The sequence below is a fragment of the Suricata suricatta genome, chromosome 2 (genome assembly GCF_006229205.1).
Source record: "Suricata suricatta isolate VVHF042 chromosome 2, meerkat_22Aug2017_6uvM2_HiC, whole genome shotgun sequence".
NCBI classification, from domain to species: Eukaryota; Metazoa; Chordata; class Mammalia; order Carnivora; family Herpestidae; genus Suricata; species Suricata suricatta.
In genome coordinates this window covers 78,153,918-78,172,857 of record NC_043701.1, presented here as the reverse complement: position 1 = coordinate 78,172,857, position 18,940 = coordinate 78,153,918, and the positions used below count along the sequence as shown (strand labels likewise).

At 35.0% G+C, this 18,940-nt stretch overlaps 1 protein-coding gene across 4 annotated transcripts in view; it reads right to left on the bottom strand.

Annotated features, from left to right (window-relative positions):
• AKAP9 (A-kinase anchoring protein 9) overlaps positions 1–18,940 on the bottom strand; it is a 150,175-nt gene that overhangs the window by 81,260 nt on the left and 49,975 nt on the right. For all 4 annotated transcript variants that reach the window (XM_029928795.1, XM_029928788.1, XM_029928797.1 and 1 more), the window contains 8 exons: positions 16,967–17,177; positions 15,084–15,163; positions 12,297–12,435; positions 11,782–11,867; positions 7,819–7,930; positions 6,936–7,134; positions 2,661–2,748; positions 1,456–1,548 (listed from right to left, as the gene is read on the bottom strand). In XM_029928795.1, the coding sequence (XP_029784655.1) occupies positions 1,456–1,548; positions 2,661–2,748; positions 6,936–7,134; positions 7,819–7,930; positions 11,782–11,867; positions 12,297–12,435; positions 15,084–15,163; positions 16,967–17,177 (1,008 nt within the window). The remainder of the gene's footprint in view (positions 1–1,455; positions 1,549–2,660; positions 2,749–6,935; positions 7,135–7,818; positions 7,931–11,781; positions 11,868–12,296; positions 12,436–15,083; positions 15,164–16,966; positions 17,178–18,940) is intronic.

Below are 18,940 nucleotides of genomic sequence, written 5' to 3'. Positions count from 1 at the left end.
AGGAGTCTATCATCTGGTAGATGATTTATATATATATATTAGTTCACTGAATCCTTATAAAAATTACTTATTCCTATGTTTCCTTCTTTTAACAGAGGAAATAGAATCAGAAGTAACTTTCCTAAGGATCATAAATCTAGTAAGCCAGAAGAACAAGAATTTAAAGCATAGTATAACCTATACCAAACCTCATATTCTTAATTGCTATGATGCCCTGCTATAACATCCCACTTGAGAAATTTTTCTAAGAGCTAAGTGCAAAAGACAATCTGCATTTCTCTAAAGAACTATATAATGAGAGCTATATAAGCAATGGTGCCTCACTTTTTACTTTGATCTCCAGGAACCAAACATTCAGTTCAGATACAGAAGTGATTAAGTTCTTATGGCCCACATATTTCGTTGGGTGTTTACTTCCTCTTCTAATTTATGTTTAACCTAACTCCTTATGCATTTCCTGTAAAATCGATCAATCTTCCTCTTTTAAAATGCATATATCCACTGGGATTGTTACATTGAAACAGTTGAAATATAATTAAAAAAACAAAATCAGAATTCAACTGTTCCAATATAAGAACCCAAATCAGGTATATCCTATCCATTTTATTATTTTTAAAGTTTATTTATGTATTGAGAGAGAAAAGAGTGCACATGAAAGAGTGAGAGAGAGAGAGAGAGAGAGAATGAATCAAAGCAGGCTCCGCTCTGTTAGCATAGAGCCCGATGTGGGGCTTGAACCAATGAACCCTAAGATCATGAAGTGAGCCAAAATCAAGTCAGTTAACTTAACTGACTAAGCCACCGAGGCACCCCAGATATGCATTTTGAAAGAGAATACAAAGACAAAAGAAATGGAAGCATAATGGTAGATTAGGTGATATGCTTGGTATTTAAGAATTTAAAAGAATGGCTCTGGGCATAACAGCTAAGAGTATCTATAGTCAAGAAGATCACAGTAACTTCTCAGGGAAGAGATAAGCAAAGAAAATATATAAAAGACAAATCACCTTCTTTCTCATTTCCTACCACATCCCCTACCTTTAAAGGAAGGCCAAACTCCATCACAAGGTACTACTCCCAAGTAACAAATTTATAAAGATTTGTTTTGGCATTCTGAAAAGTTTCTAATTACTATTCCACATCAAGAAGAAAATGTTTTTCTAAAGGAGAAGTTCACAGATCATTACACTCAATGGAAATTATGGTTGATACCAATAACTGACAATTTAGAGATAAACTATGTATCAAACTTGTCATAAAGTGCAGGGATGCCTGGCTCAGTTGGTGGAGCATGCAACTCTTAATCTTGGGGTCACGAGTTTGCACCCCATGGCAGGCATAGAGATTACTTAAATAAAGAAAACTTTAAAAAAGGTCATTACTATCAATAAAATCTGTTTTCTTAAGGCTCAAAGGGAATATAAACCACAATAATCTAACAAACTATAAACTTACCTTAGCTACTTCTTCTTCTAATCGTTCTTGGTACTGTTTTTCCAGCAATTTAATCATATTTGTTTCCTGTTTCACTCCAAAGTCATCAGAAAACTAAATTAAAAAGTTAAGATCAGAAACGTCTGAGTTTTAATAAGTAAATTTCAGTTCTGCTCTTAATTAAAAACAATGATTTTGGTGAATAATTCTAGGGTAGAATTCTAAATAATGTACTTACTACTGTGAACTCAAAGATGCAAAGTGAAAAATCTACTTACATATTTACAATTACTAATATAGTTCTACAGTAGGATAAAGATACTTCTTAAATATAATTAAGATGTGTATCTAATTTTAAGTAATGTTAACCGTGGCTATCTTTGCTTAAGAAATTATAAGCAAAGTTTATTTTCTTCTTGATATTTATTAGTAGCATCTAATTTTCTACAAATACAAATTACTTTTATAATTAGAAAAACTTATAAGCAGTTTTAAAAAATGTAAACATATTCTCAGTGTGAAAGTATTTCTATGTCTACCAATTATCCGAATGGCATTCAAATAGATGCTCCATACAGGATGAGTATGGTGCAGTCAAGATAAGTAGCCAACATCTCTCCTCTGTTTCCAAAACAAAAGAAAGCAATTATCTTTGTTTTCTACAGGAGTTAAGAACTAAAAGTGTACTGCATGAAGACCAGGGTTTTACAGTTGTAAGTTTCAAAGACGTGGTCACATATTGGGAATATGTACGATATTGAGGAGAGATAGACTGTGAGTTAGCGAGCTGGCCTATACTATAAAAGATGAAGGGCTTTTATACATCATACGGCCTGTGCTGAAGAAAGCCTCACCTACTGTCCTAGCCATAGCATCTTGAATTTGGGGGATTCCTAAACACTATTCTAGAGATAGGCTCAACTTCCCACAGTGGGAAGAAAAGTCTTTGGCAAAGGCACTGAAACTAATTTTTACATAGCTCATGTTACACAAAACAAATTTTAAACTGGAACATATTTAGGGGGAAAACCCCTCAATTTTAACTTTGTGTTATTCCTATGCTATAAAATACATTAAATTTTTTTGCTTATATATTCTTCTGGGTCTTTTACATAAAGTGTTATCCTCTCATTTATTATGCTTATTTCTTAGCAACTATTTTACTATAGACATAAAGATGACAGAAAAATAGTATCAATGCACACAGCACTTTAAAAATATAATACCTCTATTGTACCATCAATGTTCTGATTCAGACAACTTCCAGGGTTTACTGTTTTCTGGACATCAGATTCAGTAATTACCACTGAATCACTAGAGAAAGTAAACGAATAAAAGAGAAGAAATTAGAGTTGTGTATGAGTTTTACTGTTAGTCCAAATTTACAGCATGCATAGAGTTATAGGTACTGTAACTTAAATTGTATTTTTAACTAATTTTTCCATTTAAAATTAAAGTAACACACTTCAATGATAGAGAACTTCAATACATCACCACTGAATTTTATGCCATTTTATAAAGCATACTACAAAGATGGGACATAGAGCTATTTACAGGTACAGACATTGTTTTAAAAGTTATCTATGACATTACTGAGTAAAAGTCCATAATATCTCATTTTTATTAAACTATTTATACAGACACACAGCCAAAAAAATCTGGATGAAAAAAGTCAAAGATAACAATGATTACCTCTGGTGGAACTGGGGAGCAGAGGCAGCAAAAGAAGATTCTTAATTTACACAATCACTTCCACATTTTTTTTCTTTTTAATCTATTCATGTATCTCTTAGTATTCATGTCTTTATTCTGTATTGTTTTACATGCATTATTTTGTAAAAAATTTTTTTTTCTTAAAATGCTTAACTTGGGTCATAAAAATAAGGTGAGATTAATATTTAGCAACCAGGGGGAAAAGGTTAAAGGGGCAAATTATAATTGTGGTTTAGCTAATACAATTTCTCACATCATTTTTGATGTACATCCACACTGCCTTCTTTATTCCACTCCCCTTCTGCACCACTCCGTTATTTTGTCTATCCTCTTCTTTTATTCTGTCCCAAATTTTCACATACAAGTTATCATCATCCCATTATATATATAAAACTAACCCACATTGTTTCTAAATGTTCACTATTACCAATGATGCTACAATATCAATCCGCATAATATCTGTGGGCTTTCTGTATGATACATCGTATAAATATTTAAAACTTTAATATAATGCCATATTCCAAAAAGTTACATTAATTTTACTCCCACAACAGTTTTAAGTATTTATTCAAAAGTTCAGCAACACAAAGTTTTCAAACTTTCTTAGAACATTTCCGTTTCTATTCTTGAGATTACAGATCCTTCAGCTTTCATTGGCCACATAAGTTTCTTCTGCTGCGAACTGCCTATTCGTGGTCTACGTTCATGTTAAATGATTATAAAAACTCATCTCCCTGTTTTTCTTCTCTGTCCTTTGCTGGTTCTTCTGTCTCACAATTTTGTCTGTTTCCTCAATGCTTCTTGCACACACTATTCTGAGCCTTGGCTCCATGTTTTGATTTTGTTTTTCATAGCTGAGAAAACTGATTACTTACCCAGCTATTAAGATCCAAACTCTAATAAAAAATGCTACTTAGTCTACAATGATTTCATTCTATAACTTTATAGCATTTGAAAGGGTTTGTCCTAAATTCAAAATATGGTCTGGCTAAAACTAAACTCACTGCTCCCCTCTTAATACTAAGGTCCAACTCCCCACCAGCCTGATTTCTCTATATTAATGTCATTATTCTCTATATTCTCTAGCTGATATAACACAGCGTCATCTTGTTTTTCCCCTTCACTTTGTTCTCAATATTCCTTCTAGCCAATATTTCGTACTCATCCCTTCATTTCCATTTTTTCTGGAACCACTCCAATAGGCAATTATTATAAAAATGTGCTGTAAAAGATGCCACACAGACATGGGTTTAAAATCCAGCACTTTGGTTGTTTCATCGTGTTATATTCCTTAACCACTTAAAAATTATTATTTTGTGAATAAGTATTATTTCAATGATTAGATTGAAGTCACGAGAGAGAAAAGGCCACTTTTTATGCTTCTATAGCTTCCTCCATGGCATCTAGCTAAGGCCCATCCCAGTCACTGTTTCATTTAATCCTCACAATCTTAATGGTAGTTTTATTGTCCCTCATTACTTAGACATGTTAAAATAATCTGTCGAAAATCATATAGCCAGTAAAAGGTTAAATCAGGTGGTCAAAGGCAGATCTGCTGACTCTAGTCATTCCTATTCTATACTATATCCCTAAGAGGCTCCTACTATATAACATATCCAAACATATGTTAAATGAGTGACTCTATTTTTTTAAACTAGTTCAAATATATCTTAGAAGAACAGTACATTCTTTATTCAAAAAGCATCATGGTTGTATCCAAAAATGTGATGACATTTACAAGAAATAACTGACTCCTCACTATTAGTAGAAGTGAACATGATCGTTAGTAACCTGTTTTGGGAGGTGGGAAAAAAAAACTAATGGTCTTAGCTGAAAGGTACTGTCAACACACTTCCACCGAATATTCTAGCAACTCAGAGAGGATGGTGAGCCAACAAAAGCCCAACCGCAATAATAGCAAGTAAGTCTACATTTCCACAAGACTCCCTTTTTTTTGTATTTTAGAGGGAAAACATCACTGATTAAAGGAAGGCTATATGAAATACTGTAGCTGATTATTAGAGAGTCCTTGCTATCTACTTATTTTCTTTCAGATCAGAAAACCTAAAGTAGTGGTTTCCAAATGTCAATTCATGGACTTTCTGCATCAGAATTATCTTGCTACAAATACAAACGTCCACGGTCCAGCTCAAAGTATGACTCTCCAAATGGATAATCCAGTAATCTAATTTTAAGTATTCAAAAACCTCCAGTGTTTCTGATACATGGTCAAGTTTAAGAGCTAATGATCTCCAATGAAATGGAAGCTATATTATAAAGCTGTGCCAGGATGGGTAAATGATTCCAAAGCCTACAAACGATCCTGAATACAAGAAAGAGAAACAGACTGCTTCCCAGAAAGTATGGGCATTGACTATTTTGTCTCAAGGAAAAAAATGTTTTGTTTTTTTTTGTCTTGAGGTCCCATTAATAAGTGCATATGAAGATGGTCCTAAAAGAGCAGAGCCAGCTAAAGTTAGATGATATCTCTGAATATTTCATAGAGCTACTTAAATATTATACCACATTCCCCAACTAAATTATGAACTGTTAGCTCATTCATTTAACAAAAATTTATTGAACACCAACTATACAGAGGGAATAATTATAAGGTCTGGGATACAACAATGACTCAAATGGACAAAAATCCCCACCCTTAGAAAGTCTGAAGTCTTTCATAAAAGACAAACACTAAACAAAACAAAATCAAACTCCCCTATATATATAAACTTGGTTTTCATCTTATACATAGCTTTATATAACAAATAATATAGAAAGAAATGAAGCAGAAAATTAGTGTACAGAGTCCTAAAGAACAATTTTATTTTAAATGGGGTCATCAGAATAGATATCATGAGAACATGATACCTGCATAAAGACCCAAAGGAGGGGAGCGTGTTGGGCATGTAAATATCTGGAGAAAGATCATTCTGGGTAGAAAAAACAGCAATGAGAAGTCCCTAAAGCAGGAGGATACCAATAGTTTGAGGATCTCAAGGAGAATGTGACAGGTTGAGTCAACAGAAGAGAAAAATCAAAGTGGTAAGAGGAAACTGTCATGTAGGACCAAGTAAGGCACTGTAAGGGCAGAAAAGCACTGGACTAACATAATCTGTCTTAAATTTTAAAAGCACAAAGTTGTAGAATGTGCTGAGGACAGACTTTAGGGAAACGTTAGGGCAGGAGAGAGATCAGTTGTTGCAGTAATCCAAGTGAGACATGATGGCAGGGAGCAGGGGGCTAGTGAGGAGTCCACCCTAAATGTGTTTTGAAAGCAGAGATAAGAGAATTTCTTGACAGACTGGAAGTGAGGTATGAGAGAAAGAAGAGTCACCCCAGATGGAGACGGCTGTTGAAGGAGCAAATTTCAGGGAAAGATCCAGAGTTCTGGACATGGTGAGTGTGAATATTACACAACTAACTGGTAAAGTCCAGCCATGACTGGAATGATCACATCTTGTATTTCTTGGGGTGAGCCCCACATCAAAGTAGTAAAGACCAGGCATATGGTAACAGACACCTGCACAGTCTGATTTAATCCAGATTAACAACAACCAGCATTTTTATAAAATAAAAATCTAAGTAAAATCCCTACATCTTCAGTTTATAATAAAATTGCACACATTTCAAAGAATGATCTCCTACTCTTATTTCTTGATCATGCTATATCCATTCCCATCTCTTTCATGCAAGTGTGCTTAAATCACATTTTCTTATGAAAAACATTCGTGTTATGACTGTTGCTAATCCACAAGTACTGCTGAATAAAATTATAAGTAGATAGATACCTTGGCTGAACTGGGGACTCACTGACAGCTTGAAGCCTTTCCTGCAAACACTGGATCTCTGCCCCATAGTTTTCTTCAGTTTCTTTCAATTGTTGCTGCAAAGAGGAGATGAGGTTTCCTAGGTCTTGAACTTGTCTTTCCAGTTGCCTAATCTTTTCAGAATCTTGCAGAGCAGCTAACTTGCTTTTATGATTGACATCTAAGTCATATGAAGAGAAGAAAATACACATTTCAAAAGAAATTTCTTAGTGAAATAACACAATCACTTTTTTGTGTGGAGATATTACTCATTCTTCTTCAAAACAAATAACTTTTTTTAAGTAGTAATAACTCAAGTTTCAATTTAAACTTATTTTGACTCAAGAAAATAAAACGAAAATAAATAGTGCAATTTGAGATCATTTCTTTAGTCTTCATGTCTTTAGTACCCCTAAATCTACCAATTTTATGTCTTTATATTGAAAACAGTTTAGAATCACAGAATAAGAAATGAGAAGGAATCAGAGAGAGCAGTGGTCCGAACCTTCCACTTTAAGAAAGAGAAAACTGAGACTAGAGAGATTATACGGAAATGCCCAAGGTCACTAGATTATCTCAAATTTTAAAGTAAAAAAATCAAATGATCAGGGCATCTGAGTAGCTCAGTCAGCTGAGCATTCGACTTAGGCTCAGGCCATTATCTCACAGTTTGTGTGTTGGAGCCTGGCATCGGGTTTGCTACCGTCAGTGCAAAGCCTGCTTCAGATCCTATGTATCTGTCTCTCTCTGCTCCTCCCTTACTTGTGCTCTCTTAAAAGTAAAAAAATTATATTAAAAATTAAAAATCATATGACTAAATATTTGGTATAAAAACACCACACTGTGGTATACAATCAAAATTTACCAATGTCATGCAAATTGGTCATCTGAGGGGCTGATAAAAACTCTGTTTCCTCTTTTGGTAGGCTTCCTTCTGCAACCTGAAGTTTCACATCATTTGTCTCCTGTCCCTGTATCTATTGAAAAGAACAGAAAAGGAATCACATAAACATATGATCTAGCATTTTGGAAACTATATTGTTTTCTATATTAACTATTATTTCGGCTTTACCCTGAAAATGGTTTTTTGAAATCACTTAGAATCTTAACATTCTGATACAGATATTTTCACTTTCATGTTATTCCACGCTTTCTTCTGACAGTGATTCACATTCCCTTCACAGCACTGCAATTATATTACTAAGTGTACTGTTCTTTCATACCCAGAAAGAAGTTCATTTTAATAGAAAAACAGAAGCTGCACAGAATTTTGGCATAAAACTTATACAGTATGTGTAATATGACTTGGTCTTTGGAATTTCTACTCACGCATAGTAACTTTTATGTTTTTCAGTACCTGGTAATATAACTTATGTATCTCTGGTTATAACCTACATACATCCAGGTAACTGACAAATGGTTTAAGTTCTTTACACAAAATGAAGGAGAATAATGAGAACAGATAAATCTTAAATTATTTCCTTAACTATTATAATTAGGCAGCAATCTGTCCGATGCTTAGGTGTCTTAATTTATTTATAAAATACTTAATAATCATCTACTAAATGGCTATCACTGTGACAAGGAGACCAAAATAAAAAGTAAAAAAAATTTGGTATATCTGCCCTTACAGAATTTATCAACTAGCTGGGGAAATTAAGTAACTAGAGAAGCACTAAACTATAATTGACTATAAGGACAGTAAAAGAAGAAAGATTGATGTGTATGAGTAGTTATGGAGTAAGTGAAACGATTCAGGCCTCAGTTATTTTGGGCAGTGATGAGAAAGGCTATACGGGAAAAAGAGTAAGCATTTGTGAACGAACAGCCTAGTGTTATAACTAGTAAAGAAAATGATCTTGTAAAGAGGGGTTTAATTTAGATAAGGATGGGGGGAAATGGGCTATATAATTAAGTTAGATCTAGACTACAAAGCACCTTAAAAGCAAGACCAAAGAGTTTGGACTTGCTAGACTAGATGAACAAATAACACCACTAAAAGCAGGTGAGCAACAAGATAAAACTATGTCCCATGAAGCCTACTTTAGTTGGTTACTACTCTTACCAAGTTCTCTACCCCATGCCTAACTACCTGAGTACAACTTCAACAGAAGACCCTGCTTTTTATTTTCCAAAGGAAATAAAGCCCATTAGGTAAAAGTTTCAGTTTCCAGCCTACTTTTCCAAATACATTTCTTTACTTAATTCATTCAGCAAACATTTATTAAACCTTTCCCATTTTTAGACCAAGGACCACGCTAAGAAGAAATAAAAATAAAGAGAAGACTCCCTGATTCTGAAGGGTTTAGAGTCTAGGAGTTACTTTAAATATATCATTAGGTCCCCCTTTTTCCCTGTACCCATAGTTCCTTGTACAAACTTACATTTATTACTTTTCTTTTTATTATAATTAACAGAAAAAGGTAAGTGCAATAAGCAAAGGCTAAGGGAATGGAGGAAGAAATGCTTAAGTCTAAGAAAACAACATCTGAACCAACTAGAAGGAAGCAGACTGGATGCAATAAACAGGATGCAATAAAACAGGATGCAATAAAGGCGAAGGGTGTGAAAGATCAGGGTGCATTTGGGAAACTCTCAGAGTATTTCAGTATGGCTAAAATGAGGAGGAGGAGGGTTAGAAGATGAAGCTAACAGGCTAGACAGTGATGTACTGCAGTGCTGAGTTTGATCTCAACCAACCCCTGGATGCCTTTGTGGTTGTAGCTACCTCACTGGTTTAACCTGTGAATTTCACTTTTTAACTTTTTTTCTGGGAAGAACTAAAGAAGTTAGTGTAAGTAACTGAAGTTTAAGTATGTCAAGTGTTAGCGTAAGTTCGTGTGGGTATCTGAAGCCTCCCACATTCTGGCACTGGGGAAGGGAGGTTTGTCTCTCATCAAACCAAACTGTTTCCTACTCAGTGCCCTAAAAAGAAAGAGGCAAAATGACACATCACTCACTGACTCACTCACAAATCCATGACTGTGGATTACTTGCTTACTATAAGCCCTCCCACACTATTTAATAGTTTCAACTATGTACTGCCATGAAGAAAAGCAACATATTTTTACAAGAAAGAAAGAACACAAAGGAGGGTTAAAACAAAACAAAACAGGAAATCTGACAATTAAGAATTCACTGCTGACTGATCAAAGTTTAGTGAAGTGGAAGTTGAAAGCTTGTTTACAATGGGGAGAATCGAGGAGCAGATGGGGAAGTTCTAGCTATATTCTATTCTTTCTTTCAAACAATGTGACCATGGAGGAGAAAGAGAGCCACAAAGGGAAGGGACAGTTTATCAATCTTGGAAGAGGCAGAAGGGGATATGAACAAAGACATGGGAAATAAAATAACCTTGGTTATGGAAAGGAATAACTTCAGAGACAGAAAGAAAATATATTAGGGCATTCAGAGATTTAAAGAAATACATATGGTCTAGAGGTAGCAGACTGAGATAATTTATAACTGATATAACTGATAGCTCTGATATTCATAGAGAAATAGGAGATAAGGCCAAATACAAAGAAAAAGGGGGAGCAGAAGTGGAATATATGATTTGAGGGAAGTTGTAAAGTTGAGAAATGTCCACTGAAGGGACTGTGAGAAGGTAAATTACCACAGAAAGGAACTGTCAGGTGGTCCCGAGGATCCGATGTCAGACCATGATTATGTACATAGTGTCACCAAATCCCATCTGCATCTAATTTTCTAAGCAGCCCTCAGAAACCCAAGTATGAGTAGAGAAGAAGGATCCCTGGAGGCAGGAGAAGGGCAGCAGAAAAACAAAAAACCCATACTGCTAATACTACTGGTAAGAAAATAGTAGGATGATTTTTTGAATATGGCTCAATATTTTGGCTATGAAGGGAAGTAGAAAGAAAAGTAATTATTGTGAGGAAATGTAGAGATCAAGAAGGACTTTTATCTATCCACCTGTCCTCCTACATAGTTATCTGTAAGATGGTGGGGTAGGTTTACAGGTTTTAGAAAAGGCAGGGTAGTTTGCTTACTTGCAGAGGAAGAGAAAGAGAAAAGGAATGATGAAAAGAGAAAGAGAGGAAGACAGAGTTTAGAAAGAGGAAGGGGAAGAGAAAGAAGAACAAGAATTGTTAAGTGATCCTGAGGGTCCGGCTGATGTCAGACCATGATTATGTAGTGTTACCAAACCGCAGCCACATCTAATTTTCTTAGCAGCCAAAGCATCCCTCATTGGCAATAGAGCTTTCCAACCTGTCAGTTAAATCTAAAATCTGCCCAGTTTAACAGAATAACATCCAAAGTACCCCCCAATAAAGAGATCCTTATGGATTTTTTTCTACAACAAGAAGATTATAACACTTATCTTTGCCAATATATGCTATTTATTTTTCTGATAGTTAATAAATTACACTATGTCATCTATATTGTCTTACCAAGTTTTGTATGCATACCTTTTTAAAACAACTACTTGAAAGAAATTTGACATATGTAACACTGTGAAACTAATTAGCCATGTTCTAAACAACTATATTAATTCCATTTTTCTCTAAAACAGACCTGCGACTTTAACTGCTATATATAAAATTAAATGCAACTGCTTCACCAAGTTTACAATTTGAGATTTTATATATATCTTACTTTATCAGAATTTCCAAAACTCTTAAAATGGGGTAAAAAGTGTTCAACTTGCAGATATATTCCTTTAGCTCAATGATACTAAGAATGTCACTTTTTCCTCATCTTTTTCATGTTCACTTATTTTATAAATGCTTAGTTGATGAAGAAGCTTACAAAACAGCATGTGATGCAGTAAATGAAACCATTATAATACATTTTCCATTTCACAGACCTTACTCAATCGTGTTTGAAGTACCAAGAGCTTGTTGTATTCTTCCGTTACTTTGTTGAGAAGAGTTTGCATATTTTCTTGAAAGTCTAGATGATAAATAAACAATTATAATAATTTTATTTCACAAGTAAACTTGGGGACATCTTCGGTTCTCTTTATATCACAATTACTGCATTAAATAAAAATGTGTATTAAATATAAGATTTCATGAATCCGAAAAGATGTTAAATGACTGAATCATGATTAAAAGTAAAAGTTTATCATATTAACTGACTTAAGAAAATAATGTGGTAAAGGGCACCTGGGTAGCTCAGTTGGTTAAGTGTAGGACTCTAGATTTTGGGTCAGGTCATGATCTCATGGCTCTGAGATTGAGCCCTGTGTTGGCTCCCCACTGAGTGTGGAACCTGCTTAAGATTCTCTCCCTCTCTCTCTGCCCCTCCCCTGCTTGCACTCTATCTCACAAAATAAATAAACATTTAAGAAAAAAGAAAAAAGACTGTAAGATTTATTACCTTGAACTTCATATCTATAATCTTGCAATTCTTGTTCTTGATTTTCAGAAGTACGCACACCAAAACTCTCTCTTTCTTCTACATTTACTTCACATTTTACAGCAGGAGTATAATGTTCACCAAGGACATTGGAAAAAGTCTATTAACAAAATTAGTATTTTACAGAATTAAAAAATTTTGATTTCTGCCTCTGAAAAAATTATTAAACATTATTTTCCTATATGCAAAAGACAGTCAAAATGGCACAGAAAAATCAGCAAGGAAACACTATTCTGTGTCAGAATCAGTCTGATATCTGAATCAAATCAGTCTGCAAAAGAAATGGTTAAGTCTAAATCTTTCTCTCCCGATAGGACATAAAATATTTCTTACAGTGGGAAAATACTGATAATCCTAACTGCAAAAACTATTTTATCTGCTTCTAATAATGAATATAGCTCGTACTGTAATCTACCATTTTCTAGCTCAGATCTTAGATTGAGGTTATCTCTGCAATGCCAACTACCTTTGAAAAAACACCATAAGACAAAAACAGAAGTTAAAAAATAATGACTAAGGGCGCTCAGCTGGCTTAGGTGGCAGAGAATGTGACTCTTGATCTTGGGATCATGAGGCCAAGCCCCATGTTGGGCATACAGCTTCTTAAAAAAAACAATTAGGACTAGAAAGTCGTCTATAAATCGTGGGGGCACGTGTGATGAGCACTGGTTGGGTACTGGGTGTAAGTGATGAATCACTGAGTTCCACTCTTGAAATCAATATTGCACCGTATGTTAACTTAAACTTCTGTTAAAAAAATAAACTATACGAAGTAGAAGATTACATTCATATACTTTTTTGTAACACATGGATAGAATTCTATGCTTTATATGTACAAATTAAAAATATTTGACACATTATTCATTTTCTCCTGAGCAACAGATAATTCTACATCATTTAAAAAACAACACATGACCCACAATCATTTCAGAAGCCCTCAAAATAAGTTTCACCTTTGCCCTGCACACAATGGAAACAACTGGAAAAAAAACCAAATTGTCTATTACTGCTATTTCTTGAGATTCACTTAAAAGTTAAACTAAACTATCAATTAACAATTATTAAATTTCGGCAAGTTTCTAAAATGGAATTTTATCATACCAGAGCTGGTAGAAACCTGAATGATCATCCCACTTACTAATGAAGAAATGGGCTCAAAAAGATGAAGAAACTAGTCCCTGGCAACATGATTAGTGACAAAACCAGGTTTCATGAAGAACCTCAGAGGACCGCTCTATTAGACAAGTGACTTACATTTCAACTTGAGATTAGGGATCAGGTACAGATAATAACAAAAGGAAAAAATCTTAAAGTCAGCTTATAACTGAACTAATTTGAACTGGGCCCTCTTTCCATTATTTACCGAATATCAACAACAGATATGAAAGCACAATGCCTGAACCCTTCGGAAGTAGAGGTGGACACTGCTGAGTAGCTGAATGAAGACATGCCTTAGAGGTGGTTGTTTCTCACTTTTTGAGGTTTTTGTAATACCGTTTTTTAGACAATTTTATAGATAATCATAATCAGTAAGATAGCTCTACCTGTCCCAACTAATACCACCCCTTTCCTCTAATTTATAAATATGAAAGCATGGGAAAGACATTAGGGACAAACCAAAGCTAGATTTTAAATTCCGAACTATTCTCGGGCACCTGGGTGGCTCAGTCGGTTAAGCGTCCGGCTTAGGCTCAGGTCATGATCTCACGGTTTGTGGGTTCGAGCCCCGTGTCGGGCTCTGTGCTGACAGCTAGCTCAGAGCCTGGAGCCTGTCTTCGGATTCTGTGTCTCCCTCTCTCTCTGACTCTCCCTTGCTCACACTGTCTCTCTCTCTCTCAAAAATAAATACAATATTAAAAAAAAATCTTGCTAAATAATAAATTCTCAACTATTTCAAATATGCAGAAAAATAGTTTATTACCTACCTTTAACAAATAGTAAATTTTGTCATATTATCTCCATATTTTTTAAAAGAAATTGAACATTACATATAGATTTGAAGCTCTGTGTTTTAAGTATTGCTTACCCATTTTATTCACCTTCCTCTCTACCCAGAAGAGAGAAAGCATACAGGCTTGATACTTTTGAGATTTATTGGTATTAGTACAGATATCAGACACTGCTAAGTGGAGTGCCAGAGCATGGAGATAACACTATTCATTCATTACCACTGCTCATGGGAATCTGAGTTGTTTCTCATTCTTAACTTAATAAAGACACTCTAACAATGAACAGATCTGGTTATGCACAGATGTTTGAATTGTAGGATGTATGTATCTTCCAAAATACATCCTGCCAATCTCCTTCTCAAGGTAGTACATTTCCACCAGGAGTGTATAAGAGCTTCTATTTCACTCCACCTTCACAAATACAACTATATTTGGCATAATTAGAGTGTTTAGACTTTGGCAATCTGAAGTGTTAAATCATATCCCAATGGCCTTGTGCCATGTCCCCAGGTAAGTCACTGGATACACTCGACCGCCCAAGTTGGCAGGCGCAGGAAACAGACATCTTCTGGGTTCTCCTGGTCCACTGTTTTTGCTTCTTGGGTTTTTTGGTAGTAGGTATACCCTCAGTCTGCTCTACTGCTGAGATAATTTACCTCAATTTCTTTTGTTTCAAAAGATTATCAGAAAACATTTAAATGCTCATTTTAAACTTAAAAATTCAGGAATATTTTCTAAAAAGTGTCATTCTGAAGTATAGCATTTCCGGTCTAAAAGTACTTTTTAACTAATATCTTACCTGTGTAAAATAAGAACATTCTTCAGACACGGCCCTGCGTAGTTTTCCTATGAGCATCTGAAAAGGCTTCACTTCACCACCTAATAGAACAGATCCTGCATTAAACATTTAATTTACACGCTGAAGTACTATTATCATTTTAAACCTATGTTAACTGGAAGCTTCCCTTACAAAAAGATTAGTTTTAAGGTCTTTCTTAAAAAGTTCTTTTCCACTGCTCAATGTTAATGGTCTCACGTAATGTGTCAGATTCTCAGTTTATATCCTACAAAGTATAAAGTGGTGATTTACAAATTTTACTACTCCCCAGTATAAGAAACATGTCATATGTTGTAACCTATTATACACATCCATGAAAAACTGAAGCAAGAATTTCACAAATCATTATTTACTCTTGTACATACTATACACTTTTAGTATTTTCTGTTCAACTGTACTCTTTATTTTAAAAAATGCTGGTCATTACTAACTTCATCAACCATAAGTGGACCCATTAATTAACTTGAAAAAATCACTAGACAGATTCTATCTGAAGAGGATATCAATAAAAATAATACATGCTTAAAATCCTATTACATTCAAACCCAAAGACTCCTGAAATGGAAAATATGGTATTTAAGCCACTCCTTAAATTCTACTCTGTTCAACAGAGCAACCAGACAAACTGAGGAACCGCCTCATTCTCAAAAGCAGATCTGTCAAGGGTGAAAACCTAGAGATGTTCTGAACAGAGGAAGTCTAGTTAATAGAGTGATTAAATAATTACTAGAGATAAAAGCTAACTACAACTTGTCTTCTACTTCAGATTCCTTATATGTTGCTGCTTCTCACAGTGGCTACTCTTAAGTCTCCTAAAACATCTTATTCTTTTCTCTGGCCTCTAATGATCTTTTGATTTCCAAATCTTTATCTTGAGCCTAACCCTCTTGCATTTCAGACTTCTATTTGTAAGTGCCTAATAGACAACTCTTTTTTGAAAGTCAAAGGGTATGTTTAACTCAATATGTTCCAAACTGGACTTACCATTCTTCGCATAGATCTGCTCTGCATACTCTTCGTGACTAGAGTCACCTTCAATCCAGCTACCGAAGCGAGAAACTTATGGATCACTCTCAATTTTCCCCCCTTTCCTCCTAATATTAACTGCAGACTACAGCCTACTTCTTTGACTCTCTTTTCCATCCTCCATGACATTTTATTCAGCCTCTTATTGTTAGCAGGATTACCTCTGAAGTTCCTTAACTGGTCTTCCCAGAACTAATTACCTCCCTTACTTTGTCTCATGGTGTTACCTTAAAATAAAAATTTTACTGTTATTTTCACTACTTAAAATCTTACAGGTCTAATCACCAAGAACACAAAGCTTAAACAAGCTTCAGAGTATATAAAACCTTTTCTGGTCAAGCTCCTGCCAATCTTAACAGCTTTATCCCCCACCGCTTTCTCACGTAACTTGAACTCTCAATTCTCCAAGAGAGAATGTGTAAGACTCAGGAACCTTCCCTAAAATCCCAACCTCCCTACCCCTGCCTGCAACTTCACTCCACTCCCCATCCCAGAAAGTATGAATCTTTTCTCCTTTCTTCTTCTGTTCTTTGATTTTTCTATTACAGAAATCGATCTATTGTTTTCTAAGAGTTTATTTTATATTGCTTCCCCACTTGATTACAACTTCTATGGGAAAATGATTCAGTGATTTTAGATTTCCCAAGCACTTAAAAAAATGTGCAAAGATTATATGAACAAATGAATCCAGGACTGGGATACACAGCTGCCTTCTACTATAGAGGGTTCTAACACAGGAACAGAATCATGGAATGGTGGGTTCTAAGTGATATTTACTTGTTTTATAGTACTTATAAGTTTTTTTAGAAGCCATTTACCTGTTTGTGTTTTTATATTCTGTAGCTCTTGCTGGTGTATTTCCTGAAGTTCCTTTATCTTTTCCTCTTGCGCAGAAATAAGTTCCTCCTTAAGACTACAAAGCGCTTTATCTTTTTCATTTTCCATATATTCACGAACCTGATCCACATGAGTTGAATAAACCAGTGAGAGGCATATACGCTGAGCTTCCATCTGTAGCCTTAAATCGTTCTTAAAGTGAAAATATGTACACATTAGAATATTTTTAAACAGGGGTGCTTGGGTGGCTCAGTTGGTTAAGGGTCCGGCTTCAGCTCAGGTCATGATTTCACAGTTTGTGGGTTAGAGCCCCGCATCAGGCTCTTGCTGACAGCTTGCTCAGAGCCTGGAGCCTGCTTCTGATTCTGTGTCTCCCTCTCTCTCTGACACTCCCCTGATTGCGCTGTTTCTGTCTCTCGAAAATAGATAAAAAAACATTAAAAAAATTAAATAAAAAAATTTTTTAAATGACTTACATTTTAAAAATAACTATTTCTGGCATATACTGACTACAAGAAAGAAATACATGAAATTATAGTTCAACACTTCACATAAGAGACGTCTAATTTTTTTCTCACTTCTTTCTGTTGCATAGACCTACCTACCTTTTTCAAGGAAAGTAGCACAATATTGCTATTACCTCAACTTCAGGTTAAGCTTTGATAGATGGTATAGTAGTAGTATGGCCTGCCTCATCATTTGAAAATATTTTAGGGGCGCCTGGGTGACTCAGTTGGTTAAGCATCCAACTCTTGATCTCTGCTCAGGTCATGATCTCACAGTTTGTGAGACTGAGCCCCACAACAGGCTCTGCATTAAAAGCATAAGCCTGCTTGAGATTCTTCCTCTTTCTCTCTCTCTCTGCCCCTCTTGTACATTCTCTTAAAATAAGCAAATATTTAAAAAATAAAAAATTTTAAATCTATAGAAATGAAAATAATGTAATAAACATGTATTCACAATCGAAATAAATACATATTGTCTTTTTTTCCCTCCATTTATCTCCTTTCTACATACTTTTTTGGTTTAAAAAGAAAACATAAATAAATTTTAATCCACCATGTTCCCATTCCTCCTTCCCCAGAGATAATCATTATCATAAATTTGCAACAAGTCCACTCCATTTCTTGCACTATCAGTTTTCAGGACATGTAAACAATATATTTTTTATGTTTTAAGAATTTACATAAATGGTGCAAAATGGTATTTATTTTGTAAATCATTCTTCTCATTCAACATACTGAGATCTATCCATGTAAATACAGGTTAATTTATTTTAACAGTGGTATAGTATCTGTGAATACACCACAATTTGTCAATTTCGTTCATGGAGATCAATTGGATTATTTCTAACTTTTTGGTATTTAAAAAAATACTGCAGTAAATTCTTAGATATGGCCCTGTACAAATATCTGTGTTTCTCTCGTAAAGTGACCATCAAACTTTTAGCAGGCACCAGAATAACCTGGAGTGCTTTATTAAAATAGACTGCTGGGCCCTTCCCCAAACTTCTGGTTTAGGAGGTCTGGTGTGGGATCCCCAAATTTTAATTAAAAAATTTTTTTAATGTTTTTTATTTATTTTTGAGAGACAGAGAGAAACAGCATGAACAGGGGAGGGTCAGAGAGAAGAGGGAGATACAGAATCTGAAACAGGCTCCAGGCTCTGAGCTAGCTGTCAGCACAGAGCCCGATGCAGGGCTTGAACCGATGAACCGTGACATCATGACCTGAGCTGAAGCCAGACACTTAACCGACTGAGCCACCCAGGCGCCCCCCAAATTTTAATTTTAACCTGTTTTCAAGTGCTGCTGATACTGCTGGCCAGGGACCAAACTGAGAACCACTTAGAAATGGTTATGCAGGGTCATAGGTAATGTACATTAAATGTATTACATTTTACCAAATTATGTTTTCTAGGATTGTACCAATTTACATTGACATGAAGGAATGTGA